This window comes from Hemiscyllium ocellatum, chromosome 4, assembly GCF_020745735.1.
Source record: "Hemiscyllium ocellatum isolate sHemOce1 chromosome 4, sHemOce1.pat.X.cur, whole genome shotgun sequence".
Classification (NCBI taxonomy): Eukaryota; Metazoa; Chordata; class Chondrichthyes; order Orectolobiformes; family Hemiscylliidae; genus Hemiscyllium; species Hemiscyllium ocellatum.
Window position 1 is genome coordinate 86,840,524 of NC_083404.1, and position 19,896 is coordinate 86,860,419.

The 19,896-nt window shown below is 39.0% G+C and overlaps 1 protein-coding gene across 1 annotated transcript in view; it reads right to left on the reverse strand.

Annotated features, from left to right (window-relative positions):
- usp14 (ubiquitin specific peptidase 14 (tRNA-guanine transglycosylase)) overlaps positions 1-19,896 on the reverse strand; it is a 57,314-nt gene that overhangs the window by 13,037 nt on the left and 24,381 nt on the right. Inside the window, exons 7-12 of the mRNA XM_060824375.1 lie at positions 14,457-14,587; positions 10,261-10,335; positions 9,060-9,139; positions 5,818-5,932; positions 5,470-5,535; positions 2,975-3,067 (exon numbers count right to left, since the gene is read on the reverse strand). Coding sequence (XP_060680358.1) covers positions 2,975-3,067; positions 5,470-5,535; positions 5,818-5,932; positions 9,060-9,139; positions 10,261-10,335; positions 14,457-14,587 — 560 coding nt within the window. The remainder of the gene's footprint in view (positions 1-2,974; positions 3,068-5,469; positions 5,536-5,817; positions 5,933-9,059; positions 9,140-10,260; positions 10,336-14,456; positions 14,588-19,896) is intronic.

Sequence of the window (19,896 nt, forward strand, 5' to 3'; positions counted from 1 at the left end):
TCTGCACACTTACTAACTGTACCTCTTATGCTCGCATCCAAATTATTTAGGTAAATGACAAAAAGTAGAAGACTCAGCACTGATCCTTGTGGCACTCCACTAGTCACAGGCCTCCAGTCTGAAAAACAACCCTCCACCACCACCCTCTGTCTTCTACCTTTGAGCCAGTTTTGTATCCAACTGGCTAGTTCTCCCTGCATTCCATGAGATCTAACCTTGCTAATCAGTCTCTCATGGGGAACCTTGTCGAATGCCTTACTGAAGTCCATATAGATCACATCCACCGCTCTGCCCTCATCAATCCTCTTTGTTACTTCCTCAAAAAACTCAATCGTTTGTGAGACATGATTTCCCAAGTACAAAACCATGTTGACTATCCCTGATCAGTTCTTGCCTTTCCAAATACCTCATGATTCCCTCCAACAACTTGCCCACCATCGACGTCAGGCTCACTGGTCTATAGTTCCCTGGCTTGTCCTTACCACTCTTCTTAAACAGTGGCACCATGTTAGTCAACCTACAGTCTTCCGGCACCTCACCTATGACTATCGATGATACAAATATCTCCGCAAGAGGCCCAGCAATCACTTCTCTAGCTTCCCACAGAGTTCTAGGGTACACCTAGATCAGGTAGTGGGAATTTATCCACCTTTACCTGTTTCAAGACATCCAGCACTTCCTCCTCTGTAATATGGACATTTTGCAAGATATCACCATTTATTCCCCTACATTCTATATCTTCGATATCATTTTCCACAGTAAATACTGATGCAAAATACTCATTACATACCTCCCCCATTTTCTGCTGATCCACACAAAGGCTGCCATGCTGATCTTGGAGGGGCCCTATTCTCTCCCTAGTTATCCTTTTGTCCTTAATGTATTTGTAAAAACTCTTCGGATTCGCCTTAATTCTATTTGCCAAAGCTATCTCATGTCCCCGTTTTGCCCTCCTGATTTCCCTCTTAAGTATACTCCTAGTTCCTTTATACACTTCTCAGGATTCACTTGATCTATCCTGTCTATACCTTACATATGCTTCCTTCTTTTTCTTAACAAACCCTCAATTTCTTTAGTCATCCAGCATTCCCTAAATCTACCAGCCTTTCCTTTCACCCTAACAGAAATATACTTTCTCTGGATTCTTGTTATCTCATTACTGAAGGCTTCCCATTTTCCAGCCGTCCCTTTACTTGCAAACATCTGCCCCAGTCAGCTTTCGAAAGTTTTTGCCTAATACCGTTAAGATTGGCCTTTCTCCAATTTAGAAATTCAATTTTTAGACCTGGCCTATCCTTTTCCAGAGTTTTTTGAAGAAGTAACAAAGAGGATTGATGAGGGCAGAGCCATACATGTAATCTATAGGGACTTCAGTAATGCGTTCGACAAGGTTCCCCATGGGAGACTGATTAGCAAGGTTAGATCTCATGGAATACAGGGAGAACTAGCCATTTGACAACAGGATCTTGACCAGATGGGCCAATGGGCTGAGAAGTGGCAGATAGAGTTTAATTCAGATAATGCGAGGTTCTGTATTTTGGGAAAGCAAATCTTAGCAGGACTTATACACTTAATGGTAAGGTCCTAGGAAGTGTTGCTGAACAAAGAGACCTTGGAGTGCAGGTTCATAGCTCCTTGAAAGTAGAGTCGCAGTTAGATAGGATAGTGAAGGAGGTGTTTGGTATGCTTTTCTTTGTCGGTCAGAGTATTGAGTACAGGAGTTGGGAGGTCATGTTGCGGCTGTACAGGACATTGGTTCGGCCACTGTTGGAATATTGCGTGCAATTCCGGTCTCCTTCCTATCGGAAAGATGTTGCGAAATTTGAAAGGGTTCAGAAAAGATTTACAAGGATGTTGCCAGGGTTGGAGGATTCGAGTTAATGGGAAAGGCTGAACAGGCTGGGGCTGTTTTCCCTGGAGCGTCGGAGGCTGTGGGGTAACCTTCTAGAGGTTTACAAAATTATGAGGGACATGGAGAGGGTAAATAAGCAAAGTCTTTTCCCTGGGGCGGGGAGTCCAGAACTAGAGGGCATAGGTTTAGGGTGAGAAGGGAAAGATATAAAAAAAAAGTGATCTAAGGGGCATTTTTTTCACACAGAGGGTAGTAAGTGTATGGAATGAGCTGCCAGAGGAAGTGATGGAGGCTGGTACAATTGCAACATTTAAGAGGCATTTGGATGGGTATATGAATAGGAGGGATATGGGTTGGGTGTTGGCAGGTGGGCCTAGATTGGGTTGGGATATCTGGTCAGCATGGACAGGTTGGACAGAAGGGTCTGTTTCCATGTTGTACATCTTTATGACTCTATGTTGTCGAAGCTTTTAATTGTGCACTTATCAGGATAATTTTCAATCGTCACAATTTATACCACAGTACCAAAGTACAGTGCAAGATTGCTTTCTTCATTACATTGTCATGGCTGTTGGATACCAAGAATTTTCCAAAGGTCCTGGATAATTCACAAAAGCTAAGAGGCCCTTTTATTTTCAGAAAAAAATACTTGATCTTACATATGAATATACTTTCCTTCAAAAATTACCCACACAATGAATTCAACTGATTATCTTAAAAACTGTTGTTAGTGCTCTATTAGCAAACACAGGATTGTTCAGCAATCAACTCAGAATCTCACCGCATTAAGTTTGAAATTTGGTACTTTTATGCCTGTCCTTGTGAGTGTAAGATAAAAAAATATTTTTTCATGAACAATTAAGATCTGTACTACTGAATGGCAGCTATATGAATAATATTCATTTTTTTTACTAGATATTTGATTTATTTCAGAAGAGGTCCCTTTTGGAAGATTTCAAATTTGGTAGATCACCTAACCTTGCTGCCTGGTATGCAACAAAAAAAAACCCAGGAAAATTTAGGACATGTAATCTGCGAAATGGGCACCAAGAAATCAAATGTACACATTTTTTCAAACAATTTATTGACAGGCTAACACTTCTATGTAACACATTTACAAACCTTGAGAACTTTGGCATTTACAGACTCTTTTTCCTTGTAGAAAAACCTCACCATCTGAACCGTAAGGTATGCAGGTAAACGCTGAATTTTAGACTAAATGAAACAAAATTAAATGTCAATGAGAGTGCATGAAGGGTTATCGATTTTGTATTAAAATTCATCCCAGAACTATTCTACTCTTTACAGCTGCACAATGATTTCCAATATACATACATGTACACAGTGTATTTTCACAAAAATCTACCATATTAAAAATATAGTGTACAAAGCTGACCTGTGACAACGTCACATTTATCTAAATTATAATCTGCCATGCATGTATGAACTGACAACATGTCCTATTCAGTGAAGCATCTTTGCAGACGACACAAAGCTGAATGGGAGGGTGCAAACTTGAAAACGTTACATTTATTCAAATCATCTAAACCATGAATATATATTGTTAAGAGTTGGGGTCCAAGAGTGTGGAGTTTGCACATTCTCCCAGTGTCTGCGTGGGTTTCCTCCGGGTGCTCCGGTTTCCTCCCACAGTCCAAAAATGTGCAGGTTAAGTGAATTGGCCACGCTAAATTGCCTGTAGTGTTAGGTGCAGGGGTAAATGTAGTGGAATGGGTCTGGGTGGGTACACTTTGGCGGGTCGGTGTGGACTTGTTGGGCCGAAGGGCCTGTTTCCACACTAAGTAATCTAATCTAACTGATTCCTGCTCACCACTGGCGGTCAGAAAATGATCCGTTTATTTCCTTTGTTACTCTTGGTTTCCTGCCTGCCAGCTAGTCCTGTATGCATGTCAGCACTCTAATCGCAATCCTTCGTATTTTGATTTTAAATGCTAACCTCTTACGTGGAACATTATCGCAAGTCTTCTGAAAGCCCAAAGATGCAACAGCCACTGGCTCCCCTTTTATCTACTCTACTAGTAACATCCTCAAAAATTTTCAGTAATTTTTCAAGCACAATTTCCCTTTTGCAAACCCACAGTGACTACATGATCCTGTAACTTTTTCAAAAAGTCAGAAGTCACACAACATCAGATCATAATCCAACAGATTTATTTGAACTTCATCTGACAAAGAAGCAGTGCTCCAAAAGCTTGTGATTTCAAATAAACCTGATAGGGACTATAAGCTGTTGTCATGCAATTTCTGACCTCGTCCACCCCAGTCGAACACCGACACCTTCACATCTCCACTTTTTCCAAGGTCATGGCTGATCAAACATTACGATGCCTTCACCACATCTCCAGAACCCTGTACCAATTTCCAACTCTACACTAGAAGACTGAAACTCTACAGTCTTCTGTGATTGGAATTCCAAACATTCATAAGATTAAAATAATTTCTTTACATCCCAGACTGAGGTGGCACCCCCCGCTTATTTTCTAAACTCCCCAGCCACAGGAAACATCTTACCTCCATTTACCCCATCTACCCCTTTAAGTATTTCATATCTTTGAATGAGGTCACCTCTCTTTCTTTGAAATTCTAGAGAATACTAGCCTATTCGCCCAAACTTTCTTCTAGCCCAGGCACAAGTCTGTTGAATCTTCATTGCTTTCCTTCTACAACAACAGCATCTTTCCCAAGATATGGATACCAACGCGCCCAGATGTGATCTAATCAAGCTCCTATACAAAAGCAAGACTTCACTACTCCTTTACTCTTATCTACTTGCAATAAGGGCAATAAGATACAGGAGCAGAATCAGACCATTTAGCCCAGTTAGTCTGTTCTGCCATTTGATTATGGGCGATAGGTTTCTCGACCCCATTCTCCTGCATTCTCCCCGTAACATTTAATTTCCTTTCTCATCAAGAACATGTCTATCTCTATCTTAAATAAACTCCATGTCTTGGCTTTCACAGCATTCTGCAGCAATGAGTTCCACAGATTCACCTCCCTCTGTCTAAAGAAACTCCTCTTCATCTCAGTTCTAAAGGTTTGTCTTTTCACTCTGAGGCTGTACCTTCGCATCCTAGTCTCTCCTACTAGTGGAAGCATCATCTCCAGGTCGACTATATCTGTATTCTAAGTTTAAATGAGATTCCTCCTGCCACATCCTTCTAAACTTCATTGACCACAGACCCAGCTTCCTCAACTGTTCCTCATATCACAAGCCCTTCACTCCTAGGGTCATTCTGTGAACCTCTTCTGGACTCTCACCAAGACCAGCACATCATTCCTTAAACAGCTTACAATATTCAAAATGCAGTCTGACCTGAGCCTTATGCACCCTCAGCAGTGCAGCTCTTCCTCATCTATTCTTCTAGCTTGTCCCAAGTCCTTCTGCAGCCTCCCTCACCTCAACATTACCTGTTCCTCCACCTATCATCTGCAAACTTAAAGGCTAACATGCCATTAGCCTTCCTATTTCCTTTCATATATCCAACATCTTACCATTTAATAAGTACTCTACATATCTTAAATTACTAGCAACTTATAAATGCACTTTAACTATATTCCCAAAATGCAGTCATTAATACTAGAATGGTACTTACAGATTTTATGTACAAAGCATTTCTTTGCAATGTAGGAGAATGTTTAGTAATCTCTTCATGAAGACGCTAAGAAATTTAAAAAATTAAAGTTACATAGCTGACTTCAAACAGTGAATGCAGTTTCTGTTAGTTTTGAGCAAGCTTTTAGCTTTCAATTTTCTCCATTATGTTAACAATGTTGAACATAATAAAATGAAGTACACTGTCATTTAAGGTAACAGTAAATCTGATTATCAGGCAACTTTCAAACCAAAGAAATATTGTAATTTCATACATAAATCTTCACCTGCACAAATCTTCTTTTAAAGCACTTAAATATCAATTCACTTGACAAGTTTGGGTACTCACCAATTTCAGGCCTGTAAAAAGATATTTAACTTCCTGATTAATAAAACAACTAAGTTGAAGCTGTGTTTCTTTGCCCTTTGTTACTTCCTCATCATCTGTTTCAGTGCACTTCATGCTTTAAGGAAATTATTAAGGATGAATTCATATGAAGCCAGAACTGATAAAGTAATAAATGGATTTCTCCAATACCATAATTAAACAAGATTAAAATTTGGATCACACAAAATCTGAAAATGGCAGAAACAAGTCAAGTAGCATTTATGGAGACAGAAACAGAGTTAGCAGTTCAGATGATGACTATCAGAATTGGAGGGGGTGGCGGGGGAGAGGAGGGGTGTAATTGTTGTTAAGCAAGTACAAAGACGTGTATGTGTGTGTAAGAGAACAAAAAAAAGGTCTGTAATAGGGTGCAATACAGGAGCAATTAAAATGACAAAAAGGTTGGTGGTGGAAGGCTAATGGGAGTGATCAAATGTCAGAAATGTCTACAGGAAATGTGAGTAGCAAAATAATGAACAACAACCATCCAACAGCAAAAAGGAGAGAGAAAAACCAAGTCAGTAAAAGCTAAAACTTCTTCCAAAGAAAAACAAAACAAAATGAGACTGGATGTTCAACAACATTACTACCACTTAATCCCTCACTATCAACATCCTGGCAGTTACCACTGACTAGAAACACAGGTCCAAGGCTAAAAATAATGTTGCAAAAAAAGTGTCCTATCTCCCCAGTGCCTTGTTGACAGACAGGCACAAAGTCAGGGAAGTACTGGAATATACATTCAAGCAAATAGAATGAAAATCAACACAAATCAGCATCCAGGACAAAGCAGCCCACCTGGTTGACATCACATCCACAAACTTAAACAATTGTTCCCTTCACAACCAGCTCACAGTGGGACCAATACCATCTACAAGATATCCTGCAGTAACTCAAGGTCCTTCTGACAGCACAATCCAAATCTGCAAATTTATCACAAAGGAGGACAAAGACAGCAGATATTTGTGAACAAGTTTCTCCTCAAGTCAAACACCATTCTGATTTGGAACTATATTGTAATTCTTATCGCAAGTTCAAAATCCTGGAACACTCTTCCTACACTCTCCCTACACTCAAAGGACTGCAGCTCTCAACCACCTTCACCACGGAAATTTGGAATGGACAATAGATGCTAGTCTAACCAGTGACATCCATATCCCAAGAATGTCAAATAAATGTTGAAAGTCCAGAAGTCTTCAAAAATGTCTAGTCAAAAGTTGGAACACTGAAGGAAGTGGAGGACAAAAGTCAGAATGGTAGAAAGGTAGAAAATTACAATGACAACCAACTGGAAATTCTGTCACATTTGCAGACTGAATGCAAGTGCTCCAAAAACTGGTCACTCAATCTGTGACAAATCAGGAGGGGTCTTGTAGTACAGGGGTAGTGTCCCTATCTCAGAACTGGAAGGCTCAGGTTCAATTTCCACCTGCCTAGAACAGGTTGATTAATCACACTGAACTGTGACTACATTCACTTACTCTATATTAAGTCAATGTGGATTTAAAACTTCATGACAGGCTAAATTATCAGAAGTATGTAAGCCACTGATCCAAGCGAAATTCCCAGACTTACAGCATTAGTATTTTGCTATTTAAATGTTCTATTAATTTTAATTTCAATATTAGCAAGTGTTGATGGTCACTGACATATATTTAAAACATGCAAGTAGATTTCAGATTTAAGCTCACACCCCAGAGGAATATGCAGCTTATTTAAGATTCCACATTAGAGCTGTAACAGGTCAGTGGAGGGGCCTGGACAGGTGGAGGAGTGGGAAGGCTGGCCTTTCTCATTGTGCAAGTGGAATCTGATGTCACATGATATTCCTGAGGGATAGAGGTAAACCAAGCAAAAAAACCCTGAAATGATTGAGAGCAGCATTGTCAGTTATTTCAATAACTCCGGATATTTTGCCAACCATGTCAAATTCCACAGAAATACATAGGATAAAAATACACAAAGTTCACAGATACAGAAGTTACAATTGGTGACTTCAGTTTGAACCACTTCTAATAGTCATGCCATGGTTATAAAACTGATTAGAAAATCCAGACATGGAGTTGGCAGAAAACGGAGGTTGGAGATGGGCCAATCATTTTTAATGAGAATAAAAGGTTGAGAATTCAGTTTGAGGATTTTTTTGGATGAGACTGTAGTTTTGAAAATGAGACCAGCAATACTGGAGGATAGGAATCAACAAATAAAAACAGAAAATGTTGCAAATACTCAGCAGAACTTTGCAGCAAGTGAAACGGAGTTATTGTTTCAGAAGTGATACCATTAAACATTTTAGATCTCCAGCATGCTCAATTTTTCTCCTGAATCATATACAATGTTAGTTATTATGGGACCCCAAAAAAAAAAAGAGTTCTTCAGTTTCTTCTGGTCTGCAGGTGATTCTCAAATCTCAACATTGTTTGCAGTTTGAAGCAGATATTAAATCTAAGTAGTCATCAATGCTCGCTAATATTGCTACAAGAGGTGAGCCTCATGGACAAGATAAACACTGAACAGCATGAAAGAAGAGTCATTATGGGGAAGGTTTAGTTGGTGGATAAAGATGAAGGTTAGAGAAAGGAAGCAGCAAGGGGAAGTGAATGGATTGTTTAATCCTTATCGATAAGAAAATAGCCCATGAACTAATATGTTAAGAGATTAGGGTGAAATCGTCAATAGTGGAGAAAACTAGAAATGAACATAATCATTGGTTTCAAGGATGATTTCTTGAGTAGTGTGTGGCTTTCAGAGGAGAGCAGGATCCATAGCATGTGATGTTATCCAGCTGGATCTGAAGGTAAATGTCTGAATGAATTTTGATATGCAATCAACTGAGAGTACTGGATTCAATAAAGCAGATATTGCCTGTAGCAGGCGGGATGTAATGGAATGCTGGGTACAAAGTAAATTAATCTTTACACATTTTATCATGAGATCGATCACTTCATAGATTGGAAGAGAAGCCAGATGTGGAAATCAAATTTTGACAGTTTTCATATGTTGCTTTGAATAATCTATACTCAAATTGAAAGGAAACTAAAGGGAATATAGTGTTGAGGTGATTTTGGAAATTGACAGACAAAATTAAAGTACAATGCAATATCACACCTAAACATTAATGTAAAATAACTGCTTGATTCCTCGAACAAATTTCAACAAACAAAGCTTTCCATTTGCTTTTGTATTTGCAAAGTAAAGGATACGATGTTTCATATTCTACGCCAAAGAATTGATCAATGAAATTTTTCTTGGTGGTTGAAGCTGTTGCACCCTCCGAATTACTCTAGGAGAGAGAAAAATCAAACATAGTTTAACTAACAAAATTACAAACAGATTGGGGGAGAAATAAACTAAGGGGAGGATGAGTGAAAAGAAGAGCTCTCACTCAAGCTGTCATCTATATATAAAATTCACTTTTGCAGAAAGCAATGGAGTTTGGGTCATTGAATTTATTCAAGATGTATTTAGATTGATTTTTTGATTGAAAAGGGAGCAGATATGAAAGTGGAAACGTGACCATAAACACATCTGATCAAATGGCAAAACAGGCTCAAAGAGATCAATGGCACAGTTCTGCTCCTAATTCCGGTGTTCCTTTATATAAATACTGTCAAATCATTTGAAAGGTTCTGCATTTTGCTGGCAGGAAAGGATATCACAGTTTGTTACTTCCAAAAATCCACTACAGCATTTGGAAATTATTTTACACAAAGCATTACACAGAATGTATAGCATAACCTCTTTTACTGTATGGAGAATCCAATTTAAATTCTTATTTTCTAAGGAATATGTTGTGTCTTTACTCTTCCTATTTACTTATACATAAAATTAAATTCTATGAACAATGCCAAATCAGTTGAAAGAATTCAAGTTCCAATTAAAATCTAGCAATCAAGTATAACTGTCACAGACGGTCAATGGCACAGGGTGTTTAAACAGCGAGTAGCTGGTACAATGTTATTTATGATGATAATGAAGCTACAATTGGCCCACTGCAGCTATATTAAAGGGGAACGTGTAGAGATAAGCTGGACTTGTTACTTCTGAACATTATCTATGTTTGGAAATAGGAGTTAACATAAGCTAAAAGGTTGCATTCACTGTTATTCTTCATGCTCAATTAGTCACTAAGAATCAAATTCACTGCACTGCTTATGGTCACTAATGTGATGATTCAGAGTGCATCTATTTAAACAATCCCTCGGGAGAAGTCCCAATGGCTTAAGAAAAGGTGGGATAAAAAAAAACTAGAAGTGCATTAATGAGATAAAATTGTATTTATGTTTAATGCAAACTTCTTAGGAACTAGTTATGAAACAAGTTAACTTTGTTAGCCACCATGAAAAGATAAGAGAAAAATTATCCAAAACAGAATAAAAGCATTTATGTTAGCTGCATCTTTACCTCCATTGATGATTCTATAGGATCAAGTTTCTGCTGTAGCACTCTCATTATCTGTATCCAACACTCATTAGCATCCTGAAAAGGGGGAACAAATAGACTATTACATATTTCAAAGTCATCACAAGCTTCTGACAGACACTTAAACTTTAGATTGCATTTTTACCAACTTCATTTATTTTGTCCCTTTAATTCCTCTAGAAAAAAAACTGATGGATCAACCAGACTCATGTTATTAAAGAAAAAAAATAATTTGTTTTTATAAAATTATAGAATCTTATTGAAACATAGAAAATAGAACCAGGAGTTAGCCATTCAATCTTTCATGGGTGCTCACCACTTAGTATGGTCACGGCTAACCATCCATCTCATTACCCTGTTCCCACTTCCTCTGCACTCCCTTTGATCCTTTGTGCCCCAAGAACCAGAAAGTTGTATGAAACGAAAGGATTCATAATTTGCAGTATTAAAAACTAGAGTATCATCATTGCTGTTGCTAACTGCATGGAGTGTCTTTATTTGTTCATGGGATACAGGCATCATAGTTCAGCAGGTATTGCCCATCTAATTGGTGGTGGGAAATTGCCTTCTTTAACCACTGCAGTCCTTGGGCGTAGGTCCTTCCAGAGGTCATGGGTTTCAAGGTACTGTGACAGGAGCTGTGTGCATCACTATAGAGTATCTTGTAGATGAAAAAAAGTCAGTGGTGGATGGGGTACCAATAAAACAGACCACTTGTCAAGCTTGAACAACAGTGGCATACATCCTGGCAAGTGGACAGAATTCCAGCACAATCCTCACTTGTGGTTCAGATGGTGGACCAGTGGAAAGCTCTCACCACTGAATTTCTAGCTTCTGAACTGCATTTGAAGTTAAAGCAGTTACACTGATGGTCCAGTTCAATTTCTGGTCTATGGTAACCCCCAAGGTGTTGATTGTGGGGGATTCAGCAATGGTAATACCATGGGGGTATGGTTAAGATTCTCTCTTGTTGGAGATGGTCATTACCTGGCACTTGTGTGGCACAAAGTTTACTCACTATTTACCAGTCCAAGCCCAGACATTGCCCAGATCTTGCCTAATATGAACTCAAACTGCGTCAGCAGCTGAGGAATTGAAAATTGTGCTGAACATTATGCAATCAGCAAACATCTGACCGTATAAATGGAGGGAAGTGCACTGATGAAGCAGCTAAAGATGGATGGAGGACATTATCTTGAAGGACTGTACCAGTGATGACACTTAGCATTAACCACAACCATTTTTTTTGGTCCGTCAGATGCTTATCAGCAAAGAGCTTCTGCAAATTTTCATTAAAAAAATGTTGCAATACTCAGTCAAATGCTGCGATGACATCAAGGACAGTCACTTTCTCCTCATCTCTGGAGTTCAGCATTTTTATACATGTTTGGACCAAGGCTATAATGAGGTCAGGAACCAGAAACCTAGACAAAACTCAAGCTGAGCAGAGATCAGACTAATCTGTTGCAAATACCACTTGAATAGCACTGTGAAAATCCTTTCCATTATTTTTCTGATGATTGACAGCAGGCTGATAGGACAGTAAATAACCCATTTAATTTGTCCTGTTTTCTGTGTGTAGGACAGACTTGGACAATCTTCCACATTGTCACATAAATGCCAGTATTGTAGCTGCACTGCACAGACAGTGGCATAGCTAGTTCTAGAGTACAAGTCTTTAGTGTTATTTCTGGAATGTTGTCAGGGCTCAGACTTTGCAGTATCCAGTGTCTGCTTCTGGATATCATGTGGATTGAATCAAATTGGTTGAATATCGGCATCTGTTACGATGCTGACCTGAAGAGACCTGGGTGGATCAACCACTCCGCCATATTTGTGGAGCTTCCACCTTCCATTACATTTTTAATTGTCCACAACTAGTCACGATTGAACCTGATAGGACAGTAGCACTCGGATCTGATCGGTTGGTTGCACGATCACTAAGCTCATCTATTGTATGCTGCTTCTGTTAGTTGGCATGCAGATTTTGTTAACAACTCTGTACTTTGCTACTGTTCAAGATGGCTAGCATGTATAAAAAAGGAAATTATTGGCCTGCTAATCGAGCATCAATTGTAGGGATGTTACTAGAATTTGTCAGGTATAAGGTGACTCAGCACTGGAACAAGTAGGAATTAATCACAGAAATCCAATTAGGGTGTGCAATGAAACAGTCATGTCAAACAAACCTTGCTGAATTTTTTGAGGTGGTAACAAACATTGCAGATAAGTTATTTCTATTTGTATGGACTTCCAGAAGGCACTCAATAAAGTTGCACATAAGATTGACAAAAATCACAAAGTGTGAAACTGAAGGCATCTTATTGATGTGGTTGGGATTGAAGTTGGATTAGGGATCAGACAGTAATGACAATGGCCATGTGTTCTAATTGGCAGGAGGTGATTAGTGGTGGCTGCAGGGTTCTAATTTAATTTCACTACTCCATAAGTGACTTGGAAAAAGCAGCAGACAGTCCTTTATCCAACACTGTTGTTGGCATCAAGTTAATTGGCACAGTTAATAGTGTAAATGGAAGCAGAAAGTTTAAAAGGCATAGTGAAGCATGAAATGTGTGAGCAAAATTGTGGCAAATGGTGCTCTTTGCAGGGCAATGTGATGTCAAGCACTATTGACCTGAGAAAGATTAAGTAGTTATTTGCTAAAATGGAGTGTTAACTAGTAGCTCTGAACAAGCAAAGAAAATTACAGATAGAAATGCGGAAGTCACTAAAAGTTGGATTCAAAATAATAATTTAAAGGGTAATGAAATGTTGACCCCTGACCGAAGCCTGTTAAACCCCATTTAGATTACTCTGTTAAGTTCTGGCCTTGAGGGAGCGAAGTGCATTCATTAGAATGATGCTGGAGCTAAAAGGGTTAAATTGAGAGTACATATTGCAAAGACTGGCCTTACATTCATTTGAAGATAGATGATTAAGGGGCAATGCAACTGAAGGTTGTAGCATAATTAAAAGGAATCAATAGGATAGGCAGGCAGAAACTATTTCCACTAGTAAGGGGATAGCATGATGATAAAATTGAAGCTCAGGAATTTAAAAGTAATGTCAGAAAGCAATTTTTTTTAATATGGATTTATCCCCAAATATTTGGTGAGCCTGGATCAATTATAAATTTGAAGCCTGAAATTGATAGATTGTTATGTAGATATATTAAGGAATACAGAAACAAGACATTAATGTATAGTCTAGCCATGATAATTCCTAATCCTAGGAGAAGCCAAACAGAGACATGCATGAGAATTCCTAGAAGCACAACATTCCAACCGGAACTATCAACAAACACATTGACTTGGATCCCATTTATCACCCCTGAGAAAAATAACAGGAAATGATGTCACCCACACAACGAAACCAAAATACAAACAGAAAGTGGGCCTTGCCACCAATGCTTCATCCGGAGGCTCACTAGTGACAAAACATCTGAAAACAAACCTTCCAGCTCAGCGAGCAAACTTACATCTGAATGATGAAACCTGGTCAAGAAAATAAATGACCTATCATTGTTGCTAGGTCCCTGTAGCCAACCACTTCAACTCCCCCAAAGTCATGCAAATCCTGGGCTTCTTCCACTGCCAAATCAATTGGAGGAAAAAAATGCCTCAATTCCGCCTCAGGACCTTATAATTGCACAGCATCAACACTGACTTCACCAGTTTCAATTCTCCCCTCCTCGCACCTCATCCCAGATCCAACTCTCCAATTCGCACCACCCCCTTGACCTCCCCATCTTCCTTCCCACCTATCCATTCCATCCTCTCCACCAACCTATCAAAATTACTTCTTACCTGCATGCACCTATCACTGTCCCACCTATCTTCACCCCAGCCCTCAGCCCCCAACATTTATCTCTCAGTCTTCTTCCTCCTCCACATTCCTGCGACTCTTGGGTGCTGCCTTTTTGACCCTTACTTCCACCACAATAACTGAGTAAAGATCTACTTGTTTAGATTGCCATGCTATTTTTAAATAGCATTGACCAGAGGGATCATGATACATCTCAATTAGGGGGAGAAACGAAGGCAGCTATGAGTCCAAACCAGGTGAATAAAAAAAAAAACAACATCCCATCAGAATTTAGTTATTTTGTCAAGGTTTTGTCAAAATTAGATCCTACTCTTATTAGGGAAAACATCTAGAAATGCTTTTAAGTAACTAACCTGTTGAAGATATTGTCCTTGATCCCCCTTTTCTGCAAATTGTGGGAAAGCCATGTGAAGAAACTGAAGTAGAATTATAGGTGGAATGCTAGAGGATGTTTTATCCATTGAATCAAACAAGTCTCGAAAAGCTGCAATAAATGCACAAATAATACAACTTATTCTTTTTATTACCATTACGGATCTCCCATCATATTGTTCTTGATAAATTGAAGGGTATGGTTGAAGCAAAGGGGAAAAAGTATGTAAGACAGGAGTTTAGAAACAGATGCGAATAAAATGTAAAAACAACATAACCAAGGGTTATGTGCTGAAAAATATTTAAGGAATGCACCTGGATCAGTTCAATGAAATAAAACTTTGTTGGGAAAATGAAAGAAGGGATTGATTCTGAACAAGGCTAGGGACTTTCAGGCGAGGAGCTATTTTGAAAATTTGAATCAAGTAGGAAACAAGAATGGGGAGATTTTAAACAGGTGTTAAAGTTGAAGACCTGCTGATGCTGGTTAAGCCTATTCTTTGCAACAACAAAGCTGGGACACAATCAAGATTACCCTTAAATGGCAGTACAAAGTTGTATTGTACTTCCAAAAATAAGAAAATGTAAATTACAATTGCTGAATAGTTTTAAAATCAGTGGTGGAGAACAGTCCCAGTTGACATGCAACCTTAAATTAAAGGGAAAGAAATCTTATCAGCTGAAAAATGTTAACAAGGTAGATGCAATGTGCTAAGCAATACCCAGAAGGGTTGAAGCAGTTTTGTGATGGGACGGACAGCCAATAATTTACAGCTTGCAATTATACAGTGACAGTTCAACACTGTACTTAAAGTTAACAGCCGTTATGTTTACTGACAGACACAGCTCTTTTTGTAAATCTTGATGAAAAACATAACTGAACCATGGCATAGGTGTCAAGCCAAGGTGGCGATAATATGGAACAAGTCAGATCCCAAAATGAAACTGGTCTTGATAGATCATCATAAAAGCAAAATACTGTATGCTGGAAAATGTCAGCTCAGAAGTCAGTTCTGAAGAGGAATTATATCAAACTCAAAACATTAATATTTTTCTCTTTCAACAGGTGCTGAAAACCTGCTACAATTCTCCAGCATTTCCTGTTTTTGTGATAGATCACAAGTTTTATTTTTGCAGTTGGTTACCATGGCAGTTAGTCATCAAATATTTTCACGAGGTTGCCAATATTCTTTTAACACAGAACATGTTTATTCCCAAACAAAAAAAAGTTATATGTATACAAGTAAGGTGTTAACACACAAACAACTAAAACATAGATTCAACCTCACATACCTTAACTCGCATTTCTTTCTTAACTGCTTACAGTTTTCTTCTTGGACTAATAAAACAGTTTTAAGACTTATGTCCAGTTCCCATAACCTGATCTTTAATATATGATGGCCGAAGTCTCATTTCAGTTAATGACAATTTGAACATTTTTGTGCAAATTAACATAGCTTGGAAACCTCAAATAAATTTGCCCTTCTGCTAGGATGAAACTATTCTCTGAACTTAAAATATTCTTCTGCTAGAATTAAACTGAAACCCAATTCTTTTTGAACTAAATGTAATTCACGTTTTGTCTCAGAAAAAAAATGAAAATTGCATTTTTCATTGCTTCTCTGGCTACAACCTGACCTTGTCACACAGCTCGATCCAAATTTGGCAGATGCACTTTTAGCCAAATTTATGACCAAATCAGCTGCTTGCAATCAATCGAACAGTTCTTTCAAGTGGTCTAAGTGTTCTTCACAGGTTTGGCTGAATAGAACCAAATGGACGCAAACAACACAACTACTTGCGTAACATTCAATGACTTCCTTGGTTAACCTGTGAAGTTACTTATGCATTTTTCATTCCAATGCACAAGACCATAAGACACAGGAGTGGAAGTAAGGCCATTCGGCCCATCGAGTCCTCTCCACCATTCAATCATGGCTGATGGGTATTTCAACTCCACTTACCCGCATTCTCCCAGTAGCCCTTAATTCCTTGTGACATCAAGAATTTATCAATCTCTGCCTTGAAGACATTTAGCATCCCGGTCTGCACTGCACTCTGCGGCAATGAATTCCACAGGCCCACCACTCTCTGGCTGAAGAAATGTCTTTGCATTTTTGTTCTGAATTTACCCCCTCTAATTCTCAGGCTGTGTCCATGGGTCCTAGTCTCCTCACCTAACGGAAACAATTTCCTAGCGTCCACCCTTTCCAAGCCATGTATTATCTTGTAAGTTTCTATTAGATCTCCCCTTAATCTTCTAAACTCCAATGAATACAATCCCAGGATCCTCAGCCGTAATACCATTACATTAATAAAATCCTTCCTAACATTACAAAATCTGATATTTCTTCAGCTCTATTAGACAATTGAACTTTTCAATATCCCTTTTAAAGGATCATTTTCCTAAGAATAACATGCAATCTAATCCTCAATGCAAATTTCCAATAATGGAATTGGATTCAAATCCACCTTTACTACTGCACTGCATTTATGCTAAGTCCTTGTAACCCATCTGGTTTCAGCACCATCACAAAAGGTGAGCTCTAACAACTATGACTCATTCAATAATCAATGATGGTCTCTTATAAATTTGATCTTTTTCCTCACTTGAGCTAATATCTCTAGGTTGAATCAGTAAAGCTATTGATGTATGAATAATGCATCACCTCCATTAGGATCATCTTTGGGAAAGACATTTTGTCCTAGCCTATTCACACAAATCAACTAATGAGCCTATAATACACTTTTCATTGAATATTATGCTATCAAAATGACTTATTAGATTAGATTACTTCGGCCCAACAAGTCCACACCAGCCCGCCGAAGCGCAACCCACCCATTCCCCTACATTTACCCCTTTACCTAACACTACGGGCAATTTAGCACGGCCAATTCACCGAACCTGCACATTTTTGGACTGTGGGAGGAAACCGGAGCACCCGGAGGAAACCCACGCAGACACGGGGAGAATGTGCAAACTCCACACAGTCAGTCGCCTGAGTCGGGAATTGAACCCGGGTCTCTGGCGCTGCGAGGCAGCAGTGCTAACCACTGTGCCACCAAATCCTCCAGAAAATCTTTAAGCATCTCTATATTATCCAATCTGATTACTCGGAGGTCAACTTGTAAATTTTCAATTTCTGATTCATTCTCAAATAATTCTGACCTTTAAAAATATTTAATTCCCTATTTCTTTCACCACTTTAAATATGCTGTACATAACACGTATTTTTTCCTTCCTGTCAGCTCAGAATTTCTTTGATTTGATATGGTTCAGTGAACCTAATTTTTAATGGTTCTCCCAAAACTGATAACAATAATAACACCTCATAGCCAACAACGAAATGTCTCATCAATAGTCACAGGTGAGGTGCCAGAAGACTGGTGGTACCATTATTTAAGAAAAGTGGTAAGGACAAGCCAGGGAACTAGAGACCAGTGTGCCTGACATCGGTGGTGGGCAAGTTGTTGAGGGATTCCTGAGGGACAGGATTTATACGTATTTGGAAAGGCAAGGACTGATTAGGGATAGTCAACATGGCTTTGCGCATGGGAAATATGTCTCACGAACTTAATTGAGCTTTTTGAAGAATTTATAAAAAGAGGATTGATGAGGGCAAAACAGCAGACATGATCTATATGGACTTCAGTAAAGTGTTTGACAAGGTTCTCCATGGGAGACTGAATAGCAAGGTTAGATCTCATGGAATACAGGGAGAACTAGCCATTTGGATACAGAACTGGCTCAAAGGCATAAGACAGGGGATGCTGGTGGAGGGTTATTTTTCAGACTGGAGGCCTGTGACTAGTGAAGTAACACAAGGATCGGTGCTGGGTCCACTACTTTTTGTCATTTATATAAATGATTTGGATATGAACAGAGAAGGTATGGTTCCTAAGTTTGCAGATGACATCAAAATTGGAGGTGTAGTGGACAGCGAAAAAGGTTATCTCAGATTACAACGGGATCTTGGATCAGATGGGCGAATGGACTGAGGAGTGGCAGATGAAGTTTAATTTCAATAAATGTGAGGTGCTGCATTTTGGAGAAGCAAATCAGAGCATGATTTATACACTTAATGGTAAAGTCCTAGGGAGTGTTGCTGAACAAAGAGACTTTGGATGCAGGTTCATAGCTCCTTGAGAGTAGAGTCACAGGTAGATAGGATAGTCAAGAAGATAGTTGGTATGCTTTCCTTTGTCAGAGTATTGAGTACAGGAGTTGGGAGGTCATGTTGTGGCTGTACAGGCCACTGGTTAGGCCACTGTTGGAATATTGCATGCAACTCTGATCTCCTTCCTATCGGAAGGATGTTGTGAAATTTGAAAGGGTTCAGAAAAGATTTACAAGGATGTTGCCAGGGTTGGAGGGTTTGAGCTATAGGGAGAGACTGAACAGGGTGGGGCTGTTTTCCATGGAGCATTCTCCCTGTTTTCCCGGGGTGACCTCATAGAGGCTTATAAAATCAGGAGGGACATGGATAGGATAAATAGATAGCCTTTTCCCTGGGGTAGGTGAGTCCAGAACTAGAGGGTATAGGTTTAGGGTGAAAGTGGAAACATATAAAAGGGACCTAATGGGCAATATTTTTACATGGAGGGTGGTGCATGTATGGAGTGAGCTGCCAGGGGAAGTGGTGGAGGCTGGTACAATTACAACATTTAAAAGGATGGGTATACGAATAGGAAGGGTTTGGAGGGATATGGGACATGCTGCCAAATGGGACTAGATTGGGTTGGGATATCTGTTAACATGGACAAGTTGGACCAAAGGATCTGTTTCTGTGCTGTACATCTCTATGACAAAACTATGAGCTTTGGCTTGTTTATCAGTTCTAGTTTTCACTATTTGATGAGAATATTTCAAATGCTTTTCACTCAAGCTTTGGTTAATTTCTCTTGGAAATGACATAGGTTGGAAGTGTCACGCTGATCTTTGGGTTCTAATTTTTTTTTTCTTTAATCAATGAAGAGGCCCTCTCACCTCATGTTTGCACATCAGTTCAAAAGGGTTGAAACTTGTGGACTCTTCTGGGTATCCCTAATGGCAAACAGTATCAGAGGGTTCCTTTATCCAATCATTAAGACATTCCTGACAATAAGCTTAATGATGACCTTTAAAATTTGATGCCATCTTTCCAAAGCTCTGAGATTGTAGATGATAAACTGAAAAAAAGAAATGGCTTTTGTTTTCAACTATTAATTATTTCTTTAAATGGTTGCTGGATCAATTTTGAACTTTGACTGAAATGTATCCTTTTATGTAAACTGTACTTTGCAAGAAAATATTGAACTCTCTAATACTGTTTTTTGGCATATCTCCCCAAAGGCACAGTTTCAGGAGATCTTGTCAACACATCCATAATTATGAAAAGACACTGCTTGCCACTCTTGGTTAGAGATCCTACACAATCTATT